The sequence below is a fragment of the Capsicum annuum genome, chromosome 10 (genome assembly GCF_002878395.1).
Source record: "Capsicum annuum cultivar UCD-10X-F1 chromosome 10, UCD10Xv1.1, whole genome shotgun sequence".
NCBI lineage: Eukaryota > Viridiplantae > Streptophyta > Magnoliopsida > Solanales > Solanaceae > Capsicum > Capsicum annuum.
In genome coordinates this window covers 204,871,931-204,890,695 of record NC_061120.1, presented here as the reverse complement: position 1 = coordinate 204,890,695, position 18,765 = coordinate 204,871,931, and the positions used below count along the sequence as shown (strand labels likewise).

The window sequence follows — 18,765 nt, the reverse complement described above, 5'->3', positions numbered from 1 at the left end:
AAGTAGGCTGGGAGCATCACAGATAACTTGTGGATCTCAGACAATGGTTCTCTATTTCTTGATGACAATATTAAGTCATTTATTCGGATGCATTTTTCTTGTAGAGATATAACAACCAACACCAAGTGAAATTACTCATTAAATTTTATAGGAGCATATACATCATAGATCAAATGCCAAGACAAAACAACTGGTATATTAAATCCTTTTATGATGTTGATCAATGATTCTTCATTGCTGGCAACAATGTACGATCGTTTATAATTCTTTTGTGTAGAAAGAGCAGGATCTGCTGCATTTTGAAAATATATTTTGTACGTGAAATCAATGTATGTTTTGAACAAGCAATTCGTGATGATGTATCTATACTCTTGATTCATTTCTTGCTTTAATTTCTTACAGAGGTAGTAGAATATAATATCTACATGCTGCTTCAAATAAAAACATAAATCAGTATCTAATTTTAGCAAATTAAAAATTCTTAATTTATTCATTTGCCAACAAAACTAGAGAATGATTGTTACATAAAATATGTGTGTATATGACTGTTATTCCCTATTGAAATCAGTTTCATAAAATAATTTTATCATCATAAATATAACACATGCCACATGATATTTTTGTATAAAAACAACACATATTAATATTATATGACACATTATTATAACTTATGTATTCGAATGTGTCAAATATTATATGTATGCATCAGAAAATAATTGTGATATTTGTATGTAATGAAATTCTATTACCTCATCGTTTCAGCAAGTATTCGATTGTGACGTAATGTAAATTAGTTCTTTGTATCTGATTGTGCAACAATAAAATTCAATAAATTTAGTCCAAGTTCAGATTTATGAGCTTTGTAGTGGTTGTTCTTTATTTTTCTATAAAAGTAGATATTATAAGTTTCAATACATCAGAAATCTAATATTAGAAAATAAAAAAAAAGTTACATATGTTACTTCTTTTCATGAAAATTTAACAATTCTTTAAAAATTCATTCAAAGTACTGATCGATTAATTCGGTCGGACCATCTTAGAATATAAGAAAATCATCAAATGAATGCTTTCAAGGAAAATTATTTGTGGCAGTCTCCTTGTGTCACGACCTAAAAACGAGGGTCATGATGGCACTTGTCGCGGCGTACCTTGACAAGTAAGCCTATCACCCAAACTGATACGAATAGAGAAAAAGACAGAAATACCCAAGGTAAGGCTTCTAGAATGAAGCCGAACCATATAAATAATCATAACAATGTGGAAAGAACTTATCCAAAATACCAATCATGCCCAAAATCAGGTGTCAATAATGTAAGAACTACTAATACAATTCAAGAGTCAAATACATCAGAAAAATAACCACAAAGGAATAATAACTGTCTTTGAATACTAATAAAGACATAACTAGTATAGAAAGATAGAGGTGAACTTTGGACGCATGAATGTCCAACCGCTACCTTGGAAGCTCGCCCGAATCAAGTAAGCTAAGACGCACTCGAGCTAGGATCTACATCGAAAGGGCGCAGTAGGCATGAGTACGGTCCACTTGTACTCAGTAGGTATCATAGGCTGACTAAGCAAAGTGGTAAATAAAGCATACAAAATATACACTAAGGCCACGTCACCTGCAATCAGAAAATGTCCCAAAACGATAGTCCACACCGCTTATAATAACAGTTCTAATATATCTCATATATATTGCAAAAACACCTCAAGATATATAACACATGTATAGATTATGTCACATATAAAATAGAGCAAGAGAGAATGTAGATACAAGATCATCAAATACAAGTAAAGAAAGGTAAGACAAATACATAGATGACAAGTTAATAAGGCAATACAACACAACATAAACATAATAAAGTAAGTGCAATGTATATGATAATGATGATGATGATGATGCACGAGGTTGTCGCACAACCTCCGGGATCGTCGCACAATCCCAGTATACACCTACGGAGCCAAAGCTTCCCGACGTAGGACCCATGGGGGGTTCGTCAACCCATATACAATCCACATATCTCATTTCTCCTTTCAGCATATCCCTCAAAAAGGGTTTTATAAGGTGTTACAATATTTTTTTTTAAAAGATGTTGCCAGTGTTTATCAGATGTTGTTACGGTGGTACCAATATTTCATGAATAAGTATGATATGAAGATGTAATGCTCACAACCAATCACAATAATTATTTCCACAACCAACCACATGATATATTTCCACAACCAACCACAATGATACATTTCCACAACTACACGAGCCAATATTCACTCTTTAGTTTCATTTCATCCATGAATTTCCACATGTCTCATATGCCAGTAAAGTATGAATATAATCACAATACATCCATGGTACCACATTAAACAATACAATACAATTACTCACAGTATTCAAGGCTATCAATGTCACATAGGACCCCACACGGTTAAATATATCACATAATATTTCAATTTTGATAATTACATCACGTATAGGCCCCCACACGGGCACAACACGTAGATAGCCATTTTTCATGATTAGTTCCCACCCTTAACATGTATTTTGTACCATCATTTACTAGCTAACCCAGTCTGAAGAGTTAAGCCATAACCTACCTCGAAAGCCGAAACCGGTCCGCTACACTTAAACCCGCGACCTTGCTTTTCACGAACAATTTTGAATTTCACTAGAAATATCAAATATGAAATCTACTCATCAAAACAAAACCAACGACACCCATATTGACTACTTTTGATTCGGGGTCAAAACGATCCCTCAAAATGGATTTTCGAAAAAGAAGGGAAAAATCAAAAATTTATTTCAAAAATATGCTCTCCATATTTTTAGGAACCTACAGCTGAAAATTCAAGTTAAATCGGGTCAAAAACGAGCTTCAAATCGAAGAAAAATCATTTTTGAGCTTTACCGGGTAAAATATTTGAAATCCGGGTTAAAATCCAGAATCGGAGTTGTTTTGAAGGTTAAATTGATGAAAAATTGGTAATTATAAGATAAAAATATTATTCAAGTGAAAATGAGTGAAATTTGGATTTAAAATCATGTCCTAAGATTTTTGGGGTTTTGAGAAATTAATGAAGAAATTTATAAGAAAAGGGTGAATTCTTACCTTAAATTCATAATTAAAATCAAGAAATAGTTGTTGATCTAGCTTCCCAAGCTCTCACAAACTTCACTTTTAAGCTCCCAAAATATTTAGGGTTTAACTCTCAAGAGGTAAGATGAAAAAAATGAGCAAAATGGGCCAAAAAAAAAAGGTATTTATACTGCAGATCTTTCTGGTTTTTGCACCAGATTGTTCCTTCAAGTTCACCCCGGACTTTGACGGGGTGTCCGGGATTCATTCAGAGTCTGATTTATGCAAACGAACTATGCAACCATACTAAATTCGTCGTTTTGGATGCGATGGCGATATCAGATTTTCCATAAAAAGTCATTTTCACAAAATTGACCCCGAAATCATAATTTTTCAAATCGAGGGTCGAAATGAGATTTAAAAATCGTAAAATCATACCAAATATGCTAACACACTAAAATCGATATTTCGGATTTGTTGGTGAAGTCGGATTTTCTATACGAGGTCGTTTCAATCAAAAGTGGATCCCACACCCAACTTTTCAATTTTTCAACTTTTCGACCAATAGGTCGAAATGAGCTCGGGTGCACCAGGATCCGAACCCAAGGTCTACCTAGCCTAAAATTGATATTCCGGAGTTGCTGGCGCAGTCCGTTCGGTCATCCGTCTCACGGATTAAAAGATATCCACATAAGTCCAAAATAAGACTCTTAAAGCCTTCAAAACCCACAATATTGCATAAATGCTACTAAAATGCATCAAAGATCATGTCAATCACTCCCACACCTCAGAAATATCATAATGTAACTACGGGAAGGGGTAAAACAGTCAAATCACATAAAATCACAAATTTCATATATTTCATTTTTTTTCCAGGTCGTTACACCTTGCTTTTACAACTAGAGTCAAATTCAGTCAAATATGATGATATGAATATCTTAGTTCACTTCCTGATCATTGGTGCAGGTGTTTTCTTGTCATCCTGTTTATCCTAGCGGGCGTCTGAAAATTTTGATGGAAACTGACTATCACGAATATCATATTCGCTATTAGTGGATTTTGTAGGACTAAAATACTTGAGCGGCATTGTACAGGTGTGAAACTGCCAGCTATAATGTTATCTATGAATTCTTGAAACACAACTGTCAAAATCTCAGTACAAGACTGCTGAAAAAGAAAAAATTATTAGATACAACGTATCAAAATTTATTTTAATATAGTAGAACTCATATCTCATATATTGACTAATAGTTCTTTAATATTATATATTATATCTAAAAAATAAAATACACTGCACACACAATGTATTATGCGTATTTGAGGTCCATTTTGAACTTCAGTGTCTCCGTCTGTGAACGCTCAACATGAGTTTTTTCGTTCAGCAACCGATCTCCAATCAATTCATCATTTTCAGCATCATTCTCGTACACAAAACAATACACATTTGTAATTTTTCAAAAATCTTAACAAGTTTAGGTCGTAATTCATGGTAACAAGATTAGCATAAAGATAACTGCATAACACAGTTATATATGTGAATGTATTACAAGTGCATTATGTGTATCTTTTGTTCATTTTGAACTTTAACTTTATCTGTCGATATAATTGGATCATGAAAAATAAATTTCTATGAATGCTCAACATATATTTTTTCATCCATCATTCTATCTCCACTATAGCCAACAATTCCATCACCATTGTAGCACACAAAAATAACATTAAATCACATAAACAATATCCAATACACATGTAAATTTTTAAATATTTTACCTTTGCAGGTATATTATTTGGTTATTTTTTGAACTATTCATTTCATCACTATTTTTTTAATTCTTTGTGACATCTTATTTGAACTGTCGCTGTCACAAACAATCTAAAAATATATATATTTTATATTCAAAATTTTCTAGTAATTTCAAGGTGGTTAAATTAAAATTTACTTGTTAAGGAGCATCATGCTTCTTTTTCAAAGTTGTTAGCATCTCTTGATGTTGTTTGTCATTAATGCTTCAATGTGATCAAATTTTTTGTCAACCTTTAAAAGTAAAAAATAAAATATATTAGATATGTCAGATCAGCCAATCTCAAGCATAAAACTACATATAGCACTCATATATATCTCGACAAATGATTTTATTATATCCATATCAACTTTAGGCAGAAGTTGTTCATGGTGCATAACTCCTGACACATTATTTTTTTGTAGGTTTACGCATATGTGACACAACTGGTGGTGTTTGTGCACCACGATCCATTAGAGATAGTTCATCTTGAGTTTTTTCATTGATGGGGTCAACAGTTGATTTTAATGTATCCAGAGGAAATACATTGTTTGTTTTGACATATGATGGAGCTTTGATCCTTTCTTGAACAGTCACAGATTTCTTTGGATTAGAGTGTTTATTTTTATTTTTTCAAGAAGGAGTCAATAGTATATCAGACAAAGTCTTTGACTTGATTAGTATATCAACCGACGGTAGAACTGTAAAATCATCAAAATATCTAAATATCTGGATGTAATTCACCAATTGTCAATGTGGCTTCATGATCAATTTTTTTCTGTTGCCCACGCGATGGCGACGACATAGTTGAATTGACAAGATTATTCAAATTTATACCCACATGAATTGACAATTGAAGATAATTCAGCTTATCTATCGTAGAACTTAGGTTAATATACACATACAGTAGTTAAGCTGAAAAATAACAAGTTCAGCAAAATGAAAATAACAACAATAATGTCACATTACAGTAATTAATAGATAGTTCATAAATTTTACTTGTTATGTATCATGTATCGGACAAAACTTGTAATGTATCACATAACAATTTTAAAACTATTTTGATGACTTCAATGTCATATAAGCAGTATGTTTTACATAAAAATAAAATAACAATAAATTCAGTATATTCCCACCTAGTGGGGTCTGAAGATGTTTTACATAAAAATAATGTTAATCAAAAAATAATTGTATCAATAAGATACATGGTTCAATATTTATTTTAAAAAATATATAATGAAAACATAAGATAAACTTCTATGTATGCAACAAAAAATATCAAAAAAGACTAGACATAACTAAAAATTACCTTGCTAAATATTTCAGTCATAAGTTTTTGCATTTGGGCTTTGTTCCAACCACAAATCAGTTAAAAATCTTCGATATATGGTTACTTATATGATAAATAATGTCTTTATCTATTTCTGAACAGCATTTATACATCCATGTGTTGAGAACGTGTGACATTCCTCCTAAACGATAAAGCTGTTTTTCGAAGAAGAAGTCTTGTCTCAACGGATTCATCAACTTATTAAAAGCAATCTTTCCCCGCGGATAATGTTCATATTAACTATCCTAGATCATTTTAAATTTTGAAAAACTAATAGATGCATCACCAAATTTAGATAACAAATATGTATGAATGAAAAACAACATGGCCATCCACAGTGCATCCTGAATATTGTGAAATTTTTCATCTTAAATCGTCCAATCAATGATTTCTTGGAGATTTAATCTTTTGCCTCTTAAAAATACTTTGCCAATAATGCAGATAGCTCTGAAGTGGGATACTGAAAGTCTTTAATATTGATGACGCAATTCAAATCACTAATGAGAGCAAATTCAGATAGAGTAAATTTCAACACTATTTTCTTTACATATACATGAAATTCATTTGAATTACCTTATAGCAACTCAAGCATTAACAAACATTTGATTATTTGACCTTGAAAATTTGATTAGTCCTATCAAGAAATACACAAAGCATGTCTCCTTAAATATTTTGAGTATGTTTTACCCACAGAATTCTTAATATCGGTAGCAAAATTACGATTGCACGAACTTTCAAACTTCAGTGGATGAGGTGGATGATCACATATTTCATTCCCTGCGTCAAGAAAATGTGAAACATAATATAACGTAACAAATAATAATAAAGATATATTTATTTTATAATATATTATTTTAACATTATATTTATGTGTTGTACTCAGTATTTTGAATATATCAATTGCAAAACAATTCAAAATAATTTTAAATGTTAGTATGTATCATTATCTGATATATCTCAGAAAAATTAATCTATGCATCATAATAATTATGTTAAATGTATCAGGTGTAAACTAACTCAAATTACATGCATTTTCTTATTATATCATAAAAGAATGTAATATGTCATTAAAATTAGATCTATGTATCAGTCTCAGTATATTGATGTATCAGGTATAACAAGAGTCAAAATCACATATAAATATTAGTATGTATTAGAAAGCATGCAATATCATATTAACCTTAAAAATTGTGTATCAAACTCAGTAAAGTGAATGTATCAGATGTTAAAAGAACCTAAACCACTTATAAATTTCAGTATGTATCAGAAAGCATTCAATGTCTCGATGCATTATACTTATGTATCAGGTTCACCATTTACATTATCATTAGTTACATTTTCTACTATGATACATAATTATATTGTATTCAAATACATAATAATCATACCTTTGGTTATGAATCTCTTTTCGCAATTTTTTTCTTCTTCTCTTTGAAACAACAACAACGGTCTTTTTTCCTTTACTATTAACAGCATCCAGTAACTTTTTCATCATTGTAGGATCGTTTCGATGCTTATATCTATTTTCACGAAAATCACTATCTTCATAATCGAATTCACCAGGCACAAACTCAACATCAACTTCAATAGGAGTTGATGCATGCAATTGAGAAAGACCAATACTAAAGGATGATCCTGACTCCATTAATGTTGTTAAATGATTAAAGAACATAAAATTGAAAAATGATTTCCTTCAATTTCTGAACTAATTTACTTAAACAAATGGAAAACAAACTAACCCTCCAATTTATTTTGAGTAATTTAGTTAATGGAGGTTGTGTGTGAAAGTAGTACCTTTCAATATTGATGGATTAGTGGAGAATCGTTTCTTTATCAAAAATGAAATTTTGACTTAATTTCCGTCAAATGTCATTATGATTTAGGGTGAAATATTAGGAGTTATGTGTTGTGTACAATATTGGGTAGTGATATATCTGATAAAGAATTTGTTAAGAGATTTCGAAAGAGTTTTTGTAAATAGTTTAGTGGGATGGAATTTTAATTAATATCAAAAACTTAAGGTATTGTTTTATATAATTTTTTCTTTGATTATACGTAAGCAAACACTAAATAAGTTATTTTGAAAAAATCAAGCTTCCTGTAAAAAAAAAAATCATCCTAAATGAAACCACATATTTCAATTGGACCGTTGGATGTCCTAAATGAATGCGTAGGTTTACTTATGTAATATAAGGACAAAAATAGTACTTCAAAAAGTTCAACATTCTGAACAAAAAAGATATATGGATACCATTCTAGCACAGTTATCATGCACATAAGTGACTAGAAATTATTTGATAGAATGCATAACAATAATGCAAAACGTGATTATTAATGTAAAATATGATTTATTCATGTAATTAAGGGTGTATAAAAATTGAACCAAATCAATAAAAATATTATTGGGTTAATGATTTTTTATTGATTTTATAAAAAAATTTATTGGGTAAACGATTCGATTTCGGTTTTAGCTTATTGGGTTATCGGTTAAACCAATAACCCAATAAGAATACATTAAATTATTATTTTACCCTTACTTGTATTATATATATAAATATTTATAGTACTTATATATATATATATATATATATATATATATGTACTGTAAATATTTTTATATATATATATACACACATATATATATACACTACTTATTCAAGATCCAGAGATTCACAAGTATTAACCTATCCAGGGCAACAAAGGTACAATACAAAGTACGAGTATTATCGTATTAGAAATCTTAAAGCATTTAGTAGCTTTCAACAATTAGGATTTAGTTTATTTCCGAGCTAACATTCAGTTCAAGTTTGAAGAATTTTGTTAACTAAAATGCTGTTGGACAATAAAAATTTTGAAACTGAAAAAACAAATAATAATTCGAGACAAAAAAATATATTACAACAATCAATTTATTGATTTCAATGCGAGTGTTACAATCTCTATGAATCCTTTGATTCGCCTTTTCAAATATAAATTTAAGGGCTTAAAGCTTGATCTTGAATTTGAACTTGATTTGCGAGTTTGAGGGACTTGATCTTGACTTTTGCTTGAATTCAATGACTTTTGAGCTTGTTCTTGAATATGGTGATCTAGATCTTGAATCTTGATAAACTTGATTTGAATGCTTGAGATTTTTGGAGAAATTACGGTGTTTGATCCACGAGCTTTCTCTTGCTACTTGTTAGAGTTCTGAGGGTCTTTTTCTGAATTATGAGAACCCTATTTATAGTTGTGGGAAAGGAAGAGTCATGATGAATATGGACTTCCTTTGACCAATCAGATTTAAGTGATGTGACGCCTTTTATGGGATTTGATTTTATTGGGCCTGCTGCATCATTTTGACATGTGGTACAGTCCTATTGGCTCCTTCCCTTGACTTGGCATGCACGTCATTTGGTACGTGGCGCTTATTTGGGCCTCTAGAATATGATAATATCTTGGGCTTAGCAAAGTGAACTTCTTATTTTGTAGATCAAATCAATGGGCTAGCCCAATAAAAATTGAACTTTAATTAAAGGAAAAAATTCAGAAATAGCAACTATACAACCTTAATTGTAATTTTTATAGCAACAGTTTTATAATTACGAAAAATAACATATTGTATTTTGTATTTAAGTAAACTATTGCTATACAAATACTTATACAACAAGATTTACTGCCCTTGTTTTACTCAAATTAGTTGAGTTAAATAAGAAATAATTATCCCATCTAATTAAATTTCCATCATAAATTACTCTTATTTAAATTAGTAGATTCCTTTTCTGAATTAAACTCAAATAGGAAGATTATTATTTCCATGATCTTCAAAATTTCAAAATATCATTCTCTTATATCTCTAACTATTTTTTCTTGTTAGCTTTTTCATTTTTTTTTATCTTTTTTTATTTTAATTTCTTTTTCTTTTTCATTTTTTCTTTTGTTTTTACACTTCTATTTCTCTTTCTTCTTTTTGTTTTCCTTTTTCACTTTTTTTTTTATTTTTTTTTTTTTCTATTTTTTTTAATTTTTTTAAGTCTTCTATCTCCGTCTTTTATTTTTAAAAGACAAATATATATATATCATATATACATATTAAAAAAATATACAAAATAAATAGATATACAGATCTACATATATATTTATGGTAAAAAAACATACATATATATCTGTATATGTATTTACAGAAATACACATTTGACTTTACACGTATATATAAACATATAGGACACAAAATCTCTATAACAAAAATGACAATTTATACATATACATATAGGTAGTAAAAAAATACATGATACATAGCTTAAATAGTAAAAGGAAATAAATAAGTACATATGTTACCCTCTAAAATGACATTATATGTACAGTTCAAAGACAAATTCAACACCGTATAAAATTTATATAGCTCTGCATATGTATTTACAGAATACATACCTGATCTATATGTATATTCTTATTTTATATGAGTCATCTTTGTATTTCGAAAATACATATGAAGATATATAGTATAGTTATGTTTGTTACTGTTTAATATGAATATGATATGTATTTCGTAAATACATATGTATGTTTTGTATTGTAAATAAATATCCAAATTTATATAGCTATGCATTTTGTATATTTTTTGAATATGTGTATATGATATACATATTTGTCTTTTCAAAATAAAAGTTAAAGAACAAGAGTAAAAAAAGGAGAAAAAACAAAAATATAAAAATAAAAAAATAAAAAAAGAGAAGTGAAAAAGAAGAAAAAAAGAAGAACGAGAAACACAAGTGTAAAAATAAAAGAAAAAATGAAACAAAATAAAATAGAAAAAAGAAGAATAAAACAAAAAGAAAAAAAGAAAAAAAAGATATGAGAAGCGAAAAAAACGAAAAAGAAAAAAAAGAGAAATAGGAGAGAAAATAAAGTGGAAAAAAAATAAAAAAGAAAAAGAAATCAAAATAAAAAAATAAAATGATAAAAAATAAGCTAAAAAAAATAATAAGAAAAAAAAAAGGTAGAGATATAAGAGAGTGAAAGATAGTAATGATGTTTTATTTTGAAATCTTGAAGATCATTATCTTCAAATATGAAATCGAAAAAAATGAAAAAAAGAGAAATAGAAGAGAGAAAATAAAGTGAAAATACAACAACAACATACCCAGTGTATTCCCACCTAGTGGGGTCTGGGGAGGGTAGAGTATACGCAGACCATACCACTACCTCAAGAGAAGTAGAGAGGTCGTTTCCGATAGTCCCCCAACTTAGGACTAATAACAGTATAACAAATACAAAAAGTAAGCAGATACAAACTAGTATGGTACACAAAACAAACTAACAGTATAACAAACACAAAAGATAAGTGCATAATAAACTAGTACGGGATGCAAAAAAGCAACACCACTAACCCCAAAAACTACAGTCCCAACACTATGAACCAAAAATAAAGTGAAATAAAAAAAATAAAAAGAATAAAATCAAAAAAAATAAAATGATAAAAAAAAATAAGATGAAAAAAAGGGGTAAAAGATATGACTATATTTGAGGGAAATGAAATAGTGGAGTGAAAATAGAAAAATGTAAAGTAGTGAGAGTAAAACATGCAAGTAAACATGCACTTGCCTAGTTAATGAGTAAAATAATGCTACTCTTGCTATAAATTGTAATTTTACAAAAGTGTTGTTATTTATTGTAATTATAGTCTTAGGTATGCTATTTTCTGTAATTTTTTCTTAATTAAATCCATATATATTTGAACTTAAATAATTAATCTAATTATATTAATCCATAATATTTATTTGGAACTAATATATTTTGAATTTAATATAATCAAAATTTTGTACAAATTTAAATTTAATAAAATTTATTGCTTATAAAGTGTCCCTACTTCAAGACTTGTAAATATATTTAATCTCTTGAAGACAAAAGTTGAAGTATCACGTTTGAGTACAAAATTATCGCGAAGCAATATGTTTCTTATAGAAAATATTGGACCCGTTATAAAATGGTGAAGTCCATGGCTAAATAATTAAAGGACATCGGGCACACCATTAATAAAAGTAGAATAATTCATCATTAAGTCCCCTTCATTATTGATATATATCTATTAGATATCATGGCTATAAATAGCCAATATGTACAATATGAAACAGATGATCAAAAACAAGAATATATTACCATATACTCCAATTTGCTTTCTTTACTTTATTCTAATTTGCTTTCTTTACTTTATACTAATTTTATATTACGTTATCAGCATGAGACTCTACCAATCCAAGCAAATACAGATAATAAAGGTTAGTATTTTATTTTCTTAAATTATGGCTAGTATTTCCAGACGCGATTTTAGTGCCCTAGACATATCTGGTAAAACTTATATGTTCTGGGCACTAAACACAGAAATACATCTAAATGCAATAGGTCTGACACCATTAAAAAGGATAATAAGGCATCTGAACAAGATAAGGCCAAGGCCATGATATTTCTTCGTCATCATCTTGACGAAGGGTTAAAAATGAAGTACCTCACGATCAAAGATCCCCTCATATTGTGGAATAATTTAAAGGATAGATATGACTACCTGAAGATGGTCATACTCCCATAAGCTCGTACTGAATGGACCTATTTGAGGTTCCAAGACTTTAAAAATGTAACTGAATATAATTCTGCGATGTTTAGAATTAAATCACAGTATGAATTATGTGGGAAAAAGATCACAGATCACGACATGATAGAGAAAACTCTTTCTACTTTTCACTCCTTGAATATGGTCCTGCAGCAGCAGTACTGAGAAATGGGTTTCAAAAAATATTCTGAATTAATCGGTCATCTTCTTGTTGCTGAACAATATAATGATCTTTTAATTAAAAATAATGAAACTCGGCCTCCTGGTACTGCTCCATTCCCAGAGGTGAATGCTGCAAATTTTCACTCGACTTGGCGTGAAAGAAATCTTGACCCCAGTCGTGGTCGAGGTCGAGGTCGAGGTCGTGGTCGTGGCAGGTATTTCAATCAGGGTAATCGTCTTGCAATAAATAATAACCCTCAGCATCAGCAGTGCAAAAGGAGGGGTAAAGCTCCTGAAGCAGCACCAAGGACGAACCCTGAAAGTAGATGTTATCGATGTGGAGGAAAGGGAAACTAGGAGCGTGCCTATCGTACGCCTAAGCATCTGGTAAAACTATATCAGGCGTCCCTTAAAAGGCCAGAAAATGATGCTGAAATAAACTTCCTCCTAGAAGATAATATTGAGCCCATGGACTTGGATGTTTCAGATTTCATTCCTGAAAAACAAGTAAATCACTCCGTCGGTGACAATAATGATATAATCCATTTATTTTAATTTTCTGTTAAGTTTGTATTAATTTATTTTCTTTTGTTTGCTTAAGTTAAATTATTTTGCGTTTTTATTATTAATATTTTACTAATCTTGTATATAAATAATATTTATATAATATATTGTATGCTAGTGCCATAGTATAGTATAGTATTATGATCACTAAGTAATTTTTGGTTTTGTAGTACACACATAAAGTTTTAAAAGTGTGAGCTATTTATATAATGTTATAGTACATAAATCATGCTAACGTTATGACTAGAATTATTTATTTCAGTAATGAATATTCATAGATGACATATTATGAAATTGAGTTAAGTACTCACTAGATCATGTTATTACATACAATTTTACATATGTATACTTTAGATGCATTAGTAATAGCAAAACTATTATGTAATAGAGATGTTAATTATTTAGAACATAGCTGCAATTAAAATATGGATATAAAATAAAATAAGGTGTAAATGCATGATATTACGTGCTAATATTTATTTCGTTTATATTTTCATTTGGAAGAAAATATGGCTACTCTGCAAGTCTTATTTGGATCAATAATCGATCATAATGATATTTGTGTAATTGATAGTGGGACAACGCACGCAATATTTAAAGATGAAAAATACTTTTCCCACTTACTCAGAAGAAGAGCAAATGTTACAACAATTGCTGCTAATTCAAAATTGATTGAAGACTCTGGAAGAGCTATTATATTTCTGCCTAAAGGGACAAAATTAATTATAGAAGATGCATTGTTCTCTTTTAAATCCCCAAGAAATTTATTGAGTTTTAAAGATATTCGCAGAAATAGATATCATGTTGAGACAATAAATGAAATGAATGTTGAATATCTTGGCATTACAAAGAATGTCGCAGGTAAAAAACAAATGTTGGAGAAATTACCAGCTTTGTCTTCCGGCTTATACTATGCCGAAATTAGTACAATTGAAGCACACTCTATCGTAAACCAGAAGTTTACTGATATAAATACATGTGTTCTCTGGCATGATCGAATAGGCCATCCTGGCTCAATAATGATGAGACAAATCATTGAAAATTCAAAAGGGCATTCGTTAAAGAACCTGAAAATTCTTACATCGAATGAATTTTCATGTGCTGCTTGTTATCAAGGTAAACTGATAACTAGACCATCGCCACTGAAAGTTAGCGTCGAATACGCCAATTTCTGGAACATATACATGGGGATATATGTGGGCCCATTTACCCACTAAGTGGGACATTCAGATATTTTATGGTCCTAATAGACGGATTTTCAAGATGGTCGCATGTGTGCCTCTTGTCATCTCGCAACCTAGCGTTTGCAAAATTATTAGCACAAATAATACGATTAAGGACGCAATACCCAGATTATCCTATTAAGGCTATTCGTCTCGATAATGCTGGAGAATTTATATCCCAAACTTTTGATGATTATTGTATATCAGTTGGGATAAAAGTTGAACATTCTGTTGCTCATGTTCATACTTAAAATGGTCATGCTGAGTCATTTATTAAGCGCCTACAATTGATAGCAAGACCATTGCTTATGAAAACAAAATTGCCTGCTACTATTTGGGGTCATGCTATTTTACATGCAGTATCACTTGTTCGTCTCAGGCCAACTCATTATAATAAATACTCCCCGTTTCAATTGGTTCTGGGCCATGAGCTAAATATTTCCCATCTACGAAATTTTGGATGTGTTGTATATGTGCCAATTGCACCACCTTAGCGTACAAAGATGGCCCCCTAGAGAAGGTTAGGAATATATGTGGGGTTTAAATCACCCTCTATAATTCGCTACCTTGAACCATTGATGGAAGATTTATTTACTGCTTGATTTACAGATTGTAGATTTGATGAAACATATTTTCCACAATTAGGGGGAGAAAAACGTGACCTTAAAAGAGAAACTGCGTGGAGAGTTTCATCATTATCTCATTTTGATCCACGTACCCGATATGTGAAAGTGAGATCCGAAAGATCATTCACTTACAGAAATTAGCCAATCAAATGCCTGATGAATTTACTAATTTCAACAGGATAACCAAGTCACATATCCCTGTAGCGAATGTGCCTGTACGAATTGAAGTTCCAAAAGAACCATCTTCTAATGACATAGCTTCTGAATTCCAAGCACGCCTGAAGCGTGGTAGGCCTTTAGGTTTAAAGGATAAAAATTCTAGAAAAAGAAGCGCGAAAAATGATAAAGATGGTATTGTAAAAGGTTCTCCTGAAGAGACTCAAAATCTGATTAATCCTGATATTCCTGAAGAAATCAGTGAACTCGAGACTCAAATGAATGAAGAACTTTCAATAAATTCTACTAATACTGGGGTAAATTTAGATCCATCAAAAATTACGATGGATAATGTTTTTGCATATAATGTTGCACTAAATATCATGCAAGATAATGAGGACCTTGAACCTCTATCTGTCGAAGAATGTCGACGAAGAAAATATTGGACAAAATGGCAAGAGACGATTCAATTTGAATTGAATTTATTTGCTAAACGGGAGGTTTTTGGACCTGTAGTCCAAACCCCAAATGGTGTAAAACTAGTTGTCTATAAATGGGTCTTCATAAGTAAAAGAAATGAGAAAAATGAAATTGTAAGATACAAGGCACGCCTTGTTGCACAAGGATTTTCTCAAAGACCAGGTATTGACTATGAAGAAACATATTCACCTGTCATGGATGCAATAATGTTTCGATACCTCATCGGTCTAGCTGTACATGAAAATCTTAAAATCCATTTAATGGATGTGGTTACAGCTTATCTTTATGGTTCACTTGATAACGATATTTATATGAAAATCCCAGAAGAATTGAAAATGCCTGAAGCATATAGTTTAAAGTATCGAAAATTATATTCAATTAGATTACAAAGATCGTTGTACGGTCTAAAACAATCAGGGCGTATATGGTATAATCGCCTAAGTGAGTACTTGAAAAATGAAGGATACATAAATGATGTTATTTGTCCTTGTATTTTCATTAAGAAAATGGTGTCGAGGTTTGTTGTACTCGCCATTTATGTGAATGATATAAATCTCATCGGAACTCCAGAAGAGGTCTAAAAGGCAATCAAATATCTAAAGAAAGAATTCGAAATGAAAAATCTTGGAAAGACAAAACTTTGTCTTGGTCTGCAAATTGAACATTTAGTAGACGGAGTTTTTATCCACCAAACTGCCTATACCCAAAAGGTATTAAAACGATTTTACATGGACAAAGCATATTCATTAAGTACTTCTATGGTTGTTCGATCACTTGAAGTAAGTAAAGATCCTTTCCGACCTCTGGAAGAGGATGAAGAGATTCTTGGTCTCAAAGTACCATATCTCAGTGCTATTGGTGAACTTATGTACCTCACTAATGCTACAAGGCCGGATATAGCATTTTCTGTTAATTTGCTAGCGAGGTATAGTTCTTCCCCTACGCGAAGACACTGGAACGGAGTAAAGCATATATTGAGGTACCTAAAAGGGACTGTTGATATAGGTCTGTTTTATACTAACAAAGCTAGTCCAGATCTTATTGGTTATGCAGATGCAAGTTATTTATCTGACCCACATAAAGCACGATCCCAAACAGGCTATATGTTTACATATGGAGGTACTGCAATATCATGGCGATCGACAAAACAGTCCATCGTTGCCACTTCTTCTAATCATGCTAAGATAATAACTATTCATGAAGCAAGTAGAGAATGCATATTGCTGAGATCAGTGGTACATTCCATTAAAGAGAGATGTGGCTTGAAGCTTGATATCAAGGTACCTACAGTCATATTTGAAGATAATGCAGCATGCATAGCTCAATTAAAAGAAGGATTTATAAAGGGAGATAGAACGAAGGACATTTTGCCAAAGTTATTCTTCACGCATGATCTTCAGAAGAATGGTGATATTGATGTACAACAGATCCGTTCCTGTGACAATCCAGCAGATTTATTCACCAAATCTTTACCAACTTTAATATTTGAGAAGATGGTATACAAGATTGGGATGCGAAGACTAATCAGGTTGAATCGAGGTCTTCATCAAGGGTAGTAAGAATACACGTTGTACTCTTTTTTCCTTAACCAAGGTTTTTATCCCACTGAGTTTTTTCTGATAAGGTTTTTAATGAGGCAGCACTCAAATGCGTATTCAGTAAATTTTTCTTTACATGGACATCCAACGGGGAGTGTTATAAAATGGCGGAGTCTATGGCTAAATAATTAAAGGACATTGGGCACACCATTAATAAAAGTAGAATAATTCATCATTATGTCCCCTCGTTATTGATATATATCTACTCCCTCCGTTTCATATTAGTTGGCCTCTATGGACTTGGCACACCTATCAAGAAAATATTAATTAGGGGTTTATTTTACCAAATTAACCTTATTAATTATGTTTTAAAAATATAAATTTGAGTAAAAATACTTTGTTTAGTCATTTATTGTTAAGAGTACTATTGGAAGAATATAATAAAATTCTCTAGATTTCATCAAAGAGACAACTAAATTAAAAAAAATATTTTTAGAAAGAGGATCAACTAAAACGAAACGAAGGAAGTATTAGATATCATGGCTATAAATAGCCAATATGTACAATATGAAACGGATGATCAAAAACAAGAATATATTACCATATACTCCAATTTGCTTCCTTTGCTTTATTTTAATTCTAATTTGCTTTCTTTACTTTATACTAATTTTATATGAGGACCTAAATTAAATATTTTTTTTCTTGTTACTGTAAACATTGGTCATGGTAAATAAGGAAACAAATTTGGGTTGACTTTTGGCATTAAATGCTAATGTCACCCTTTTGTTTTTCCTTGTTTCACTAGTACTGAAACAGAACTTTCTTTTGCTTTGCCGCCTTCAATTCTCGAAGTTGCTTGCCGCCGCCTCTTTATCATATTACTATTACTTTTCTAACCCGGAATCAAAATATGCCTGCACCTTAAAAAAGAATCAATATATACCATATGAAAAAAAAAATATCAAAATAAGTTTGGTACACTTATTAAGTATATAATACTTTTATATTTTAATGATAAATTCGTTTACGGCAATACGAAGGTCAAACTTAGATTGTACATTTTTAAGTGCATAATTCAATTTTTTTTATGAATTATACACTTAATAAGTGCACAATTCATTTTTTTTATGAATTATGCATTTAATAAGTGCACAATTTATTTTTTTATGAACAGTCACTTTTTAAAAGATTGTACACTAAATAAGTGCACAATCCATAAAAAATATGAATTATGCACTTATTACA

The 18,765-nt window shown here is 30.6% G+C and overlaps 1 protein-coding gene across 1 annotated transcript; it reads left to right on the top strand.

The window, feature by feature from the left end:
* Positions 1–12,939: 12,939 nt before the first annotated feature.
* Positions 12,940–13,290, top strand: LOC124887875. The gene has a single exon (XM_047397794.1). The coding sequence runs from the start codon at positions 12,940–12,942 to the stop codon at positions 13,288–13,290; it is 351 nt and encodes a 116-aa protein (XP_047253750.1).
* The last annotated feature ends 5,475 nt before the right edge of the window (positions 13,291–18,765 follow it).